The sequence below is a fragment of the Penicillium cosmopolitanum genome (assembly GCF_028827165.1).
Source record: "Penicillium cosmopolitanum strain IBT 29677 chromosome Unknown utg000005l:1.0-4006212.0:1.0-4009387.0, whole genome shotgun sequence".
In the NCBI taxonomy this organism is placed as follows: Eukaryota; Fungi; Ascomycota; class Eurotiomycetes; order Eurotiales; family Aspergillaceae; genus Penicillium; species Penicillium cosmopolitanum.
Genome location: NW_026622675.1, coordinates 3730118 through 3744151, shown reverse-complemented (window position 1 = coordinate 3744151; position 14034 = coordinate 3730118). Strand labels below are relative to the sequence as shown.

The window sequence follows — 14034 nt, the reverse complement described above, 5'->3', positions numbered from 1 at the left end:
AGAGGAGGAGGTATACCTAGTAGATATACATCATGACCTATTCCGAGTCTTCTGGGTTGTTTCCATCCTTCCTGCCACCTTAAGCCCTGTGGTGTTGTTGTTGTTGTTGTTGTTTTGATGACGTTAGGAGCGGGAATAGCAGGAGTACATTCCGACTGGAAGGCACTGACTAAGAGATGGGAATGATACTAGTACTACTATCTGCTTCAAGTTCAACTTCGTCTCATTATTACCTATGGGTATACTTATACTTTTATATGCAAATGGGTATCCGTGCCTCCGAGCAAATATAAAATGCGTGACAAAAACTCCGGCCTTATGGCAATGCTGAATGCAACGACCGCCCTCACAGGCCAATTAACTCCCATCAATTCGAATCCGCGTCTCCATCTCATCAGCCCACTTCTCCGTCTCGGAATTCAATAATCGCAGAAACCAGAATGGTTGATGGTTGACATTGCTCAATCCAGACCCGGAATCGAGTACCGCCCAGGTCGTCCGGCCCTCTGAGCCCAAGAGGATTCCGCCAGTCGGTGTGCCGTCCACATACTGTCGGTAAGCCTGGACGGGCTTGGCGTGTTCTCGGAACCCCCATTCCATCTGCGCAGTATCAGTATCCTGGGCGATTCCAATGGCATGCCAATCCGGTGCGCCCGCTCCGGAGGGGACGTATGCTTCGAAGGTGTCGAGTACGGCGTTGCAGCGGAGGAGTGTATTCGCGTCATTGGCGTCGACAATGGTGATCTGCGGAGGGGTGAAGTTAGCATGATTGAGCTGAGGTGAGCTGAGGGGCAGGTTGGTACTCCTTGCTGCAAGGAACAGAAACACTCACGGCACCCTTTTCAATCCCCTTCTCATCGGCCGACCGCGTCACGTCGCAACCCGCAGCGAATCCCTCCACGTGACAACCCTGTGAACTCCCATTACTGCACCCATCCACGCGAATCTTCCAGGGACCGGCAATGTTGGTCGCGTTGTTGTAATTTGGCAGTGCGGAGCAGTTGTCGACGGGAACAAGAGAACTTGAAGCGGCGCGCGGTTGGACCGGTTGGACCGGTTGGACCGGCTGCGCGTGGACTCCGGCAAACAAACAAAGTGCGACAAATGAAGTGCGAAGCATGGCGAGTACCTGGGAGGTACAAGGTACAAGCTTCGAAGGCAAAGAAAAGAAAAGACAAGACAAGCCCGTCCAGTCCAGTCGAGGCCAAGCAGAATGTGTTTTAATAAAAAAAGCTGGGCGAGGCGCCGGAGTTCCGGGGATCCGCCATGATTATATCCACTCTACACACAACAATCTGCGGATAAGGCTGCCGTTTTACAACTTGGACTTGAATGCGTCGAAATGACTGGTTCCAGCAAGGATTGTCGGGTTTTTGGGGGCAGTTTGGGAGCAGCCCCCATTGTCATCGCCCTTTGGACTTCCTCTGTGCCAATGAGATGGGCAATTGGACCCGAGAAACCGAACAGCCTCAATGACCCTGCCGATCATGACGCTCCACTTGGGCCATTCTCTCATTCCTGAGAGGGCGAGCAGCGAGAGCAAGGCTGACTGCTTACTCGAGTGTATGCACTGCCCGCACTGCCTGTCTTGCACCTCGTATTCGACCCCAATTACGGAGTCCAGTCAGACAGCACGGGCAAGGTCTTCTCCTCTCCTCATTTGCATAAATGCCGGCATAACCCCGAGCGTGACCACTTGCCCCAATGCGACGTCAGAGTTTGGGGGCCGGAGTGTTCCGCGTCAATGCGCTGGCATCAGCCTCATCTCATGGTGCTACGAGTATTCTAGGAAGCCCACCAAGTCGCTGATTTGATCATCAATCATCATATTCACTGTGGCGTGTATAATATAGTCATAAATCTACCATTCTAATCTATACCCTCCAGGCTGGGTTTCCCCTAATTGTTTCCCCTCAGTAAACCCTCTGCCTCGTCCTGCCCATTTTCATCCTCAGCAAACTTGGATTTGCCCAACTTCTCCGCCATCGCCAACCCATCACGCCGGCCTTTCTCCGCATTGACAATCCACACCAATGGCAATGGCAACACAATCAATATCGCAATCACAAAGAACCCCGATCGAACCTGTCCAGTCGCATCAACAAGCACACCCACAATCGCCGGCCCAATAAACGAACTCCCTTTATCCGTCGCCGCATAAAGCGCATAAAACGCCGCCTCACTACCGGGAGGAATCAACAGTCCAAAGAAAGACCGGCAATAAGACGCGAGTCCACCACCAACAACACCATGCACAATTCCCAATGGGAATACCTCCCACGGCTGCTGTAACCCGATAACACCCCACCTCTTCACAAATGGGATATACCCCAGCATGCCATATAACGGGATGAGTTCGAACAGCGCAATGCACACCATAATCGTCTGATTTGACTTGAGACCGAATCGCGCCGAAACCTTCGGCCACAAGAACGCGCCTCCCATTCCAGACACTATCACCGTGATGGATAAGAGTCCGATCCCGGTTGTGCTCATTTTCAACTCCGTGCGCGCGAATAAAATTGCCGTCCCAGAGACCGTTGCCAACGCGTCCGAAAGCATAAACCACGCAACGAGGAATATCATCACTTCTCGCAATTGCACCGCAATCTTCACGGTTCGCCATAACGATTTCCAGGAAAATCCCACTAGACGCAGCCAGACACGCCACTTCGCCGAGCCGCCAGCGCCAGGTCCGGACGAGCTGATATTATCGAGGGGAGGACCGGGTCGAGGTCGGAGAAGACGACTGGTCAAGTAGGTGAATGCACACCACCATATACCAACGAGAAGCAGGACAAACCGCATTGGCCATGTTCCCGATGCTTTTGCGAGAGAGGTCTGTGATACGGTGATGAGGATGACGATGCTGAGGATTTGCACGATGATGGCGGCTAGGTAGCCCAGTCCGACGCCCTTGGATGAGATCTGGGTTGATAATTGGAGTTCTGGCGATGCTGATTTGGGCTTTTCGTCTTCTTTCAGTCCGGCTTCGGGGGGAATATGATTCGTTCAAATTATTGCTGCTTCCACTTCCACTTCTGCTTCGGTGGTGGTGTACACCGTCCACGCTTTCCTGATCACTCCATTCATTCCAGTCAAAGTCGTCCTCGCGCCGATTGAAACTCGACAGTTCTTCGCTGGTGCGATGCTCGGGGTTTTGCACGGAGGGATCGTTCGCGACGAGGACGGGGAGGAAGGAATTTAGTACCACGAATGAGGATCCGAGACATGTTACCCCGATCACGACTAGTATGGCGCCGAGGATATATATCGAGGGCCAGATGAGGACGAAGAGCATGCTGGTCACGGAGCCGAGGAAACCAAAGGCTAGGAGTAGCGATTTGCGATTGTTCTCTAAAAGCATTGGAGGTGTTAGTTCAAGTTGGCGTTTGCGCGATGCGGAATGGACTCGGAGGAGGTAAGTAAGTAAGTAAACAAATGGACGACCTACCATAATCAGCCAATGCGCTAAATGAAATCAATGTCAGAGCCTGGATCAGCACTGCTAGCGAGAATGTATACATCGCAAAGCTGGCGGTATTGATTTGCAGGCCCATCAATCCGACGACACATTGTTCGCCATTCCGAGCGTTCTCGTCGGGTGCAGCATCACCCCAACACGGTCGGTGGGTATCTTGTAAAGACCCATGTTCGCGAGCGAGCTGTTCCAGCATTAAAGGGAGGAAGGATCCTGAAGATAATTGATTACAAATTAGCTATTGCCGCATGGTCACAGCAGAGAATGGTACTAGTATGCTATACTAGTAACTAGCGCGATAGTATGGCGGTATAGTATGGTTGATATACTACAAGGTAGTATAACAAAACATAGTAGGAAGGGAAAGTAAATCAGGAATTAAGTTCATACCAACGCCTGAAACAGCAAAGACTTCAGCAGCGATACCATAGGCGTACCAACCGAGGATCTCCCGGCGGGTGGTCGGGGTGGTATCCTCGCCGGCATAGCGGGGAGTTCGTTGTTGAACCTGGGCCCGGGCCTCCTCGGTGGGATCGGTCTTGAGCGCGGCGAGTATGGACCAGATCATGGAGAGGTTCAGGCACAAGGGCAACGTGAAAGAAGGAAAAAGGAAAAAGAGTCAAGGAAGCAGTTGGAGAAGCGTGAGGGGATTGAGGATTCCAAAGCCGGATGCGGGCGGAAACACGGCAGGCGGGGCCATGCGGTCATTGTGCAGATCGTAATGGGATGATATACAGGGTGTTTATGTGCATGAGGATATGGACATGAAATGTATGGATCTAGCACTTGTTCTAATTGTAGGAACCAGCGCTTCACATTAGCCGTAGAGGAAGATAGCTGGCAGAAGTATAGAACTTGAAGTATAAAAGTACCCTAGTTACTAGTAGTACAACAGTAGTAATTACGTTATACCATATGGTGTTTAGTTATACACTACTACCATGGTTCTTACCATATAGCACCTCGGATCAGTTACATAATCGTCTTTCTGGTAGCGTGGCCGAGTGGTCTAAGGCGCACGACTCAAGCTATAAGCTTCCGTCCCTCAGGGCCGGAGTATTCGTGTATCGAGAGGTGCAAGGGTTCGAATCCCTTCGCTACCATTTCTTTTTTTCATCCTCCAGGTTTATATTTAACTTTTGCGATCACGATATATGATTACAGCAATTATATGTATCTTTATTCAGAATGTGAATATCTTTTCATTTTTTTTTTCATCTCAGTCTTGCAGCGGGATCTCAACCTTGTGTCCACCAGAGTATGCCGGTTCCGGACCGGTTCCGGGACACTGTATATTCTACACCTTCAATGCTTGAGTCTCAACTTTTCCTTTTCTCCAATGCAAAACACCCGGGCTGCTACACGAACCCTTTTGCACCAGGAATAATTCCGCGTGTACGACAATTGATTCGAGCTGAACAACAAAAATTGCGCGGCAATGCCAATCCTCCACTACCTGCAATATGGCCTTGGCCGGTTGCTCTACCCTTTCCGGGATCACGAATCGCGACAAATCATCCGCCACCCTGCCTTCCAAAATATCCCTGAGCCTAATATGACCCTCGAAGCACCCGAATGTGGTCCCTCAGGCTCTACAATGCTACTCAAGCATTCCGGATATGCAGATGATGGTGTTGGCTGTCATCCAGAGCTGCGCTGGTCAATCCCTGAAGGTACCTCGCCAGTCAAAGAATACGTCTTGATCTGCGAAGACATCGATATCCCGATTCCTTTCCTTGTCATACATCACGGCCTGTTTTGGGCCATTCCTCCCTCCGCAACCACTGCGGTTCCGGCCAGCGTGGAAGTCAGTCCGGAGAACGCAAAGCACCGCCGGACCGATGCCGGCTGGCGCTTCGTGCCAAATCCCCTGGGCACATCTTATGGTGGACCTGCTCCTCCCTTTGGTCATGGTCCCCATCGCTACACTTTCACTATTGTCGCTCTCGACGCTTCTCTCGAATTTGACAATCCCGAAAAGGTCAGCAAGAATGATATCAAGGACGCCATGGTCGGCAAGGTCATCGGTTGGGGCCAATGGGTGGGTGTCTATGAGCGGGTTTGGGGAGCATAAGGCGGCGACATCTCGCGTGATGAAGATGATATACTCAAGCATCGGATTACGGACTGGTGGACACAAGCATTTCACATCGAGGGGAGTTGCTTTTCTTTACCATCATGCTCTGGTGAACTATGTCATGCAACGTGTGCTGAACTACTTAATATACAAAGAGTATCCATCCATACCTACAATTTTGACATCATGATGCTTTCACGATCCCAAAAATCCTTCCAACCGCATACGCCACCACATGGATCCTTTCAACAAATATCAAGACAGCCTCAAGACATCCCGGCATCGCAGTCCCCCTCCACAACTTGCATAAGGACAGCTAGTCGACTGATAGTAGACTCAACCGACGACTCACAGGCTCTAAAAGTGGCCATCGCATTCCGATGAACATGATTACCATCCAAAAGAACAGTCAAAGCCTCCTTCAGAGCCTCCATCAACTCCACAAAACGAATCAAATCGCGCGCTAGTAATGTGCGAACCAACAGCCGAGCCTCATAATCATCCAGCTGAGTCCGACCCAAGAAAACCTGATTACGGATGCAGATAATTGGCGAAGCTGGCTGCTCAAAAGCTAGCATGGCCGAGTCGAAGAACCCGGGCTGAGTCGAGATGTCGTACGCCGCACATAATGCCTCGAGAAGTGGTAGGCACCCATCTGAAAGAGCGGGCAGGGTAACGATGGATGATTGCGCCATCTTGATACAATTCTCACATTGGATCATAGTATTGCCTTGTAGCCAGACCCGGTGTGTCAAATTCAAAATGGTTTCCACGTCGACCACTGCTTGGATGTTTTGCAGATCTCCCATTACCTTCAAGGCCTCCAACGAGCATTTGCAGGGGATGTCCATTGTCAAGATGTTTGAAAGGTAATGGTCGCTCGAATAGATTGTGACTACTCGGTCTAGGTAGGTTGCCTCTTGACGGAAACACGTCGAGCTCTCAAGTCTGCGATCGCAAAAAGAGTGGACTGTGCAGGGAGAGTAAGTGCTGCTACGCGACAGTCGAAAATTACCAGCAGGTACTGAGAAGAGTAAGCCCAGGTCGGCCAGCTCATAGAATATTGGCTTGGATTGTCAAATTCAAACCCGTGGTCTTGAGCCTGGAGAAACGATCGACTTTTCGAATGAAAGCAGTCGCTCAAAGCTCGAGATGGACTACTGCGGCTACACCAAGCCCGGATTCACAATCACGGTCTTCACGGTTGAGCCGAGGTATCTCTCGAGATACACAGCAAATGTGTTCATTCCCCGTGAGACCATCTACTAGAAGGTTACTCCTGGCCTATGCAGAAACCCCTCAACAAATAAGCAACTCTATTCCAAGGGAAACCCGTCTATTGGTGGACTCTGGGGTGCTCTGGTTTGAAAATGATTCAATTATCTACCCTCCACGGAAAGCGATGCGACACTATGCAATACAATGGACAGCGACATTTACGTCCCGAAGCTCATCCAACAGCCATTTTTATCTTCATCATAATCAACTGCAGTCTCTTATCCGTCTCCATAATCATCAGAAGTCGACCCCGCGACAACCCCGCCGCAAGCTGCTGCTGCATGCACATTCGAATTCGTCTCACCGTTATCAAAAGCATGGAAAGCCTCGCCTGTAACACCTGCCGAATGAAACATGACTTCTCTTCCACAGGCACCTGGAACCCACCCACTAGCAATGAACACGTATCGATGTGCGATTTGAGACAATTTCCGACATCCTTCTGTCTGCGACCCACCTGTGCATTAGATTCTGTGACAGCCTCCAATAAAACGGGTTTGCCAGAGGTAGCAGATACATCGAGCGTGGTGAGAAGACTGTCAATAATCACGATAATCACCATGAGTGCATTAGCCTGGGCCTCGGACTGGGAGCACAGTTTACATTGCAAAATTGACTCGGTTTGCAATAATAGTTCCTTTTGGCATGCGAGAATGCTATCGATGCTGGAGAAGCCGTTTGGTCCGGTCTTGAGTTCGAACCTGACCAGTTCGCTGATTACTTGCTTGTAGCAACCACAGTTGAAGTTTGTCGCTGCTTCTAGTAGAACAGGAAAATCGGTGTCCTGGGGTGAATATACCTCGTTGTGATTGAAGCTTGGAGACTGTAAACCGTTGCCGTTATCCGCTGTTTCGATCAGGATACCCGTACTAGGCGCCATTATATCCTCGGACCAGGGGTCTGAGAAGGGGATCGGATTCATTCTGGGGGTATAATCATAGGGCCACTGTATCGAGGTTGTGTTTCCTAGAGTCAAAGCCTCGAGGCGCTCTGAAGAAGGTGTATTTTGGAACACATTAAGTTCGTTTTCGAATTGCATAGGAGGTGAGGTGAAATTGAAGCCAGTTGGTATTGAGAGTTGACCATCTGCCGACCCACTAAAGACAAGAGGCTCTGAATGCATGAGACATTCCGAAATGGCATCAAATTCTTCAAGGCCAAAATCGTCATATCTATAATCCGTAAGAGTGCTGTTGTTCGTATTTCCGTTTACTCGGGTGGCCATCAACTCTTGGAGCCAGTCCCCAGACGTAATATCCAGTTCGAAACCTGAATGTATGAGCTTATGCTTGTTTCTACGTGAAGATAATCAACGCACCCGAATATTCGTCTACACTGCTCTTTGCTATGGTCTGCTCGTCTGTTGGACTGTTCTCTGGCGGTCTACCGACACGAGAACGTGTTGAAGCGATCGGCTGCTGAGAACGAATCTTTTTCTTTGCGGGCTTGCGGGCTTTCTTTTCACGATCTTGTTCGAGGATGACTTGTGTCGGGCTACCATTCATCTCATCCATGACCATGCGTTCCTTCTTTTTCGCGGGCCGGCCCAGTCGCCGCGAAACACTGTATACGCAGTCGATCTTGTGCTTTTGACAACGGCGACAAGAGGGTTTCTCATGGCTGCACCGAATTTTGGCCTGTTGACAAGCATTACATGTTGACCGAACCTTGACGCTTTTCGGCAGTTGTCCTGTGTTGGATCGTGAAGGTTTTGGTAAGCTCATATCGATTGCAGTTCAGAGATAACACAAAGGACTCCTGCTCAATTTATTTCGGTTCCTTTTTTCGACGTGGAGAGGTCAAGCCGAATGATCCCGGGTTATGTATTTAGCAAGTCAGTCTACATGACCCCCATCAACGAAGATCATTTATCTACCAGATCTCTTACCCCGCAAACAGGCATCTTATCGTTCACTCGTGTCCAATATACTTCCCATCAGGTCATACATGATTCTAAGCACCACTCACAAGGGACTTGAAGAGAGCAAAAGTTACATCCGTAGGCCTCTCGCATGACAAATAGCTTTGTGGTACCCGACCACTCAGGATACCACGCGTGCTCCCCGTTTCTGTGCTCTTGGTCGGGGTCCATGACTGCGAATCGCCGTTTAGGGGACCCTGAGATGCTCAGATCACATTGTTAAATGGGGAACAGAATGGGGCCCGGTCATGGGGACCCTGAGGCTAAAGTGTTGGAAACTCGGGATCTCCCTTGAGATCCGCCGGGAAGCGTGAGGGGAAAGAAGGTTAGATCGAGTGGAGCCCGAAGGTGCAGGATTCGTCTAACAGTGATTCTACTAGTAACTTATGACCTCAAATTCACACAAGCGGCTCAGGCACCCATTTGCTGGTTTGTCTAGATAGACTGGCTACAGATAACTTCAAGTTTACAAGCCTGAAGCGAATGTGTTTATTGATTGAGTCTGGTGTATATACTCTTAATTAGATATCTAATCAACCGGGCATGAAACGGAATTCTAGAATATTATATGCTTTCGTTTATTACAATAGAGTGGGCTATCTCAAATAGGCTATGACCCTCAAATTTGGTAGCCCTACGAGAAGCAAAGCTAACGTAATACGAGATCAGAGTTTTCGCAACTCGTGGTCCGCGTCGTGCGAGTAGAACATCATCAAATACTTAGATCATTCACTTAATCCCAGTCCATTATCATCGAGCAGGACCAGAGTAAACGGCCTCAAGATAGTACATGATTGTCAAACATCTTCAAGACCTCCGCACGCCATCACATCTGTCTGCAGAACCCAGTAGGGACAGTCGTACAGGTCACCGATCGGAACGAGGTAGTGGTAACACTCGAAGAAGGCGGCGGACTGTTATGATCCGAAGCCTGATTCCGGCCGTAGAAGTAATTCACAGCAACGGGCGGACCTAACCCGGCGGCATGCATGAACTGGCGGAGGTCGAACCCAGCACGTGCATCGGGTGTCTTGGGAGGAATATGCGAGAAACACTTCGGGAACCTGTAATCTGGTGGCTGTGCGAAAAGAAGAAAGACGTAGCGATGGTGCGAGTTTGGCGGTGGCTGGGGTGCGATGTACGGTGCGAGATAGTCCGTTGTAGAGTTGATGTTATTGTCAGGAATTAGACGTCTACTAGTATCCTCATCTTGATTTCCATTTGTGCAGTTGAAGGCGAGATGGGGTTGGTACCAGTGCAGTACCACTGTCTGGGTCCCAGTGTTTGGCATGACAACGTCGATGTCCAGTGAAAGCATAATGTAATGTTTTTGGCAGCACAAGCCGTAGCTACTGATTTCTGGTATATATTTTGTTCCTGGAGTGTTTAACTTAAATTCAGCCGTTTTTTGGCAACTCTGTCCTTACCACTTATGTCCAGGATTGAGCCTGGAGCAATCCATTCCCCTTCAGGGTATCGCAAGAACACCCGTTGGCCCTGAAGAGAAAGGGGGGACAATTGTATGTGTGCAAGGAGCACAAGGAAACTGAAGGCTGTATTTACTGAAGGCATGCTGCTAGGAGGAGCTTACACTACTAACTATTCTGAGCCGACACGGCGGAAGGGCCAGATCTTATAGTGCAGCGCAAAGATCATAAAATCTCCTCCTGGCGATGAGAAATTGGCCGCATATCTGCCCAGATGTCAGATCTGCATCCCTGCTTGCACTCGACGCCAGCTCCAGCCCTTAGCATATACGAGCATGAGTAACGGGGTAACGGCTAGTAAATTGCCCGCGACAATTCCATAAGTCCACTGCACACCAACTTTGTTAATCAAAGGGTTAACGACAGCAGCCGCGCCGGCGCCCAGTGAGCAGCGAACAAGGTTATTCGCTGCCATTGCGGTCGCCGGGGTGGAGCAGTACAAGTCCACGATAAGTATATTCATGACATTGTAAGCAGCTGTGATACAGAAACAGATAGTAAATACCATAAGCAATGAAACCCACAGGGGGTATTTGTGAGCAATCAGTGCCCCGTACAGTGCAATGCAGGCTGCCGCGAGGATCTAGGGCCAACATTTCAATGTTTGAAATACTAGTAAGGAGAAGGGACAAAACTTACCGCCATAGGTAAGCAAATCTGCAGTCTTGCTCGTTCCACAGGAAACATCAGAATATCCTGTTTAACGCCGTGGATCGTAGTATCTTCTTCCACCCTGCTCATTCGTCGGTAATTCCAATCCACGACGAAGCCATTCGCAACAGCAGAGAGCAACGAACCAAGACCAGCGGGTAAAAAGCAAAGCCCGATTCTGAAATCGTCGAGTCGATATATTTCCTCAAATTGAGCTGGAATACCCGCCGTAACGGCGTAGTAGCTCCCAAAAACAACCCCATTGGCGAAGAGCAACAACCCGACCGGACGAGCGAAGAGCAATCGGAGCGAAGTCCACGGATTCGGAATTTTCCAACACCTCGCCGAATCACCCGAAGGCGCCGAAGACAAACCCGAAGTATGAACTTCTCCATCTCTCCTCGCAAAGAACGAACTCCAAAGCGGAGTATTCCACGCGGAGGGAGGGCACACAGAACCATCACCAACAATACCCCGACATGTCTCAGGGAAGAAAAGCACAAAAGGAAAAAAGAAGCAACTGGATAGAATAGCCAGGAACCAGAATATCTCGGACCACCCCCAGTATTGACTCAACAGCCCCCCAGGACAGGACCAAGCGACGGGGCGAGAATGTTCCCCAGCGAGGCTATACCCAGATATGCACCGCGCTCTGCAGGGGTGATTATATCGGCCGCGACGGCGGAGGCAAGGGCCACTGTTCCGCTGCTGCCGCAGCTTTGGACTGCGCGTAAAAAGAGTAGAGCGGGATACCAATGTTGAATTGCTAGAGCGATGTTGCCTGCGATGTAGACGAGGAAGCAGTAGATGTATGCGGGTCGACGACCAACTTGGTCGGCTAGAGAGCCAGTGAATGTTGGTGCGAGACCTTGAAATATCTAGAATGTTCGTAGAATTTAAATATGTTTGACTGTGAATGAATTTGTGCTTAACTCCAGGGCTTACCATGTATGTTGTTATGGTTAGATTGATTTGAGACGGGGTGACATGCAAATCCTTTGCGATGGAGTTCAGAGCTGGGAAGTATATGTTTGCGGACAAAGGGGAGAAGGCAGAGGCAAGTGCCGCTGCGAGAATGATCAGTCGCTTTTGGCTTTTGGTGAAGATGGAATACTGCCGAGTAGTTGCAGTGCATAGCAGAGGTGTTGACTCCGAGTCAGTATGGGGCCTGTCATCCCCATATGAGGAACGTCGGTCTTCTAGATCGCTCATTTCTTCAAGGGAAAGAAATTGAATCTATTCTCACTAGCAGCGCAGGCCTTCAATTGAGACTCATGTGGACTACTCCGAGGAATAAAAGATACAATGCTCTCAAAATACGGCGACTACCTATGAGAGCCATGAAATACTAAGTCACAATGACACCCACCTTTGTACTCTTGAAAAGATTCACATCCTCGCAGAAGGTGTTTCATTGGTCACCATATTACCCGAATAGATATGTGACGGGCGAAGAAGTTTACCACGTGCCGCTATAATCGTCAACAAAGGACAGAATGTACCGAGGGCCGGTGACTTTAGGCGGATACATACCCATGTACTCTCTCCAATGCGCCATAATCCCCATGATTCGATGACTCAGCATAGCGGCGGGGATCATTTCTGACTCGATACCGATAGCCGTGAAGACAAAGTTGCCATAGAAATCTGCATTAGGGTAGAGATGTCGTGAAACAAAATATTCGTCCTTGCTGGCGGCTGCTTCGATCGACTCGGCGATTTGAAAGAGCGGGTTTGTTTTCACAGGTAGGTCTTTCAGGATCTTTTGAATAAGGGCGACCCGTGGGTCAATTCCCTTGTACTCCCGATGTCCGTATCCGAAAAGCTTTCGTTTCCTTGCTTTCACTTCATTTAAAAATGCGGATACGTTGTCTGGATTCCCGATTTCTTTCAGTGCGCGCTGGGCGGACTCGGTGGCACCGAAATGTAGTGGACCATGAGCAGCTGTGATGGCTGTGATCAAGCAGGATATCGGATCCGTGAGAGAAGAGGCGGTTGCGAGAGCAGAGAAAACCGAGAGGGCCATTCCGTGGTCTGCATTGAGGAGAGAGAATCGACGATAGCATGACAGCTTGACTTTATCGGGCTGCTGAGTGGTTGAATCAGTTAGTCCGGCCATAATGAAGAGGTTCTCGAAGTATGTTCGGTCAACTGAAGGGGGTTGGTATTGAATGCCATTGCGATGACATCTGACTACGGCGAAAACGACGGCGTAGCAGGCAACTGTTTGAAGAATAATTTGATCGCCATGCTCCAGGTTCTCTTGGTAGATAGTCGCATGTGTTGAAATGGGCATCACATCGGGCACAGAAGCCAGGTAGGCAGAGAGACCGGCGAGGATCAACGGCAACGGCAGGGTGGACTTGCTAGTCAGGCCAGTGAGTTAAAACAGAGTCGGTCAGAAGTGTATATAAACGTGGTCATACGGGAACATATGAATAGCGTCATGGACGGCGTTTGGGATATCTTTCATGTGTTGCGCCAGCTTCCGGCTCAGCTCTGCCCGTTGGGTTTCCGAAGAATATGTCCCCCACATCAAAAGATGAAACATGTGTTCAAAATCAGCCTCCCATAGCTGCTCCAGGGTGTAACCCCAAAAGATTAAAGAATTCTGGTCGTGGTCCCTAGGCATTTATTAGTAGTGGGAGGAATTTATGGAAGCATGGAATTGCCAACGAAAAGCTGATTGCAGATTCCTGCACAGCAGTGTTCTGTAACCCGGGGTCAAACACACGAAGACCACGCGAGATTTGGTCTGCTGGATGAGCTGTGCCGCCGGGCGCTCGGATGCGCTGAAGATCAAGGGCGTGAACTGCATTCCGACGGATGGGAATGTCGTACTTGAAGCCGGTACGCGAGTCGAGGACAAACAAAGTGCCAGTTGACATGTTGAGCTATATGGCATGAATTGTTCACGAGAAAAAGGCAGGCTTAACCTAGCTATAGATATATTATGATCATGTGCAAGCTGCCAATGTGCGACAGCAGATTGCGTGTGCATCTCTCACAAAATTCCCCGGGTGGTCCGACATGAATGTCGCCACACCTCGAGCCTACTTGGGGTGGAATGCTCCGGTATCCATAAGTGAAGAGAGAAAATTCCAGGGAAAGGGTGAAGAAAATTAGAACATTGTCATAT

The 14034-nt window shown here is 49.7% G+C and overlaps 8 protein-coding genes across 8 annotated transcripts; 1 reads left to right on the top strand and 7 right to left on the bottom strand.

Moving 5' to 3' along the window:
• Positions 1-357: 357 nt before the first annotated feature.
• N7509_004415 (uncharacterized protein) lies at positions 358-1150 on the bottom strand (the record flags this gene model as incomplete). Its single annotated transcript, XM_056629052.1, has 2 exons — positions 358-744; positions 833-1150. Coding segments are annotated over 2 exons (705 nt in total), but the record flags the coding sequence as incomplete, so codon positions are not given.
• Positions 1151-1899: 749 nt separating this feature from the next.
• Positions 1900-4049, bottom strand: N7509_004414 (uncharacterized protein; the record flags this gene model as incomplete). The annotated part of the gene is made up of 4 exons (XM_056629051.1): positions 1900-2990; positions 3034-3357; positions 3455-3694; positions 3872-4049. The coding sequence occupies 4 exons, from the start codon at positions 4047-4049 to the stop codon at positions 1900-1902; spliced, it is 1833 nt and encodes a 610-aa protein (XP_056491785.1).
• Positions 4050-4919: 870 nt separating this feature from the next.
• On the top strand, positions 4920-5555 carry N7509_004413 (YbhB/YbcL family Raf kinase inhibitor-like protein; the record flags this gene model as incomplete). Its single annotated transcript, XM_056629050.1, has 1 exon — positions 4920-5555. One exon carries the CDS (start codon positions 4920-4922, stop codon positions 5553-5555), a length of 636 nt encoding a protein of 211 aa, XP_056491784.1.
• A 269-nt stretch (positions 5556-5824) lies between these two features.
• Positions 5825-6409, bottom strand: N7509_004412 (uncharacterized protein; the record flags this gene model as incomplete). Its single annotated transcript, XM_056629049.1, has 1 exon — positions 5825-6409. One exon carries the CDS (start codon positions 6407-6409, stop codon positions 5825-5827), a length of 585 nt encoding a protein of 194 aa, XP_056491783.1.
• Positions 6410-7008: 599 nt separating this feature from the next.
• Positions 7009-8560, bottom strand: N7509_004411 (Zn(II)2Cys6 transcription factor domain-containing protein; the record flags this gene model as incomplete). The annotated part of the gene is made up of 2 exons (XM_056629048.1): positions 7009-8105; positions 8155-8560. The coding sequence occupies 2 exons, from the start codon at positions 8558-8560 to the stop codon at positions 7009-7011; spliced, it is 1503 nt and encodes a 500-aa protein (XP_056491782.1).
• A 1023-nt stretch (positions 8561-9583) lies between these two features.
• On the bottom strand, positions 9584-10329 carry N7509_004410 (YbhB/YbcL family Raf kinase inhibitor-like protein; the record flags this gene model as incomplete). The annotated part of the gene is made up of 3 exons (XM_056629047.1): positions 9584-10134; positions 10185-10254; positions 10321-10329. The coding sequence occupies 3 exons, from the start codon at positions 10327-10329 to the stop codon at positions 9584-9586; spliced, it is 630 nt and encodes a 209-aa protein (XP_056491781.1).
• Positions 10330-10461: 132 nt separating this feature from the next.
• N7509_004409 (uncharacterized protein) lies at positions 10462-10985 on the bottom strand (the record flags this gene model as incomplete). Its single annotated transcript, XM_056629046.1, has 2 exons — positions 10462-10827; positions 10884-10985. The coding sequence occupies 2 exons, from the start codon at positions 10983-10985 to the stop codon at positions 10462-10464; spliced, it is 468 nt and encodes a 155-aa protein (XP_056491780.1).
• Positions 10986-11467: 482 nt separating this feature from the next.
• N7509_004408 (putative citrate synthase) lies at positions 11468-13783 on the bottom strand (the record flags this gene model as incomplete). The annotated part of the gene is made up of 5 exons (XM_056629045.1): positions 11468-11773; positions 11841-11962; positions 12429-13261; positions 13322-13519; positions 13572-13783. The coding sequence occupies 5 exons, from the start codon at positions 13781-13783 to the stop codon at positions 11468-11470; spliced, it is 1671 nt and encodes a 556-aa protein (XP_056491779.1).
• Between the last annotated feature and the right edge of the window lie 251 nt (positions 13784-14034).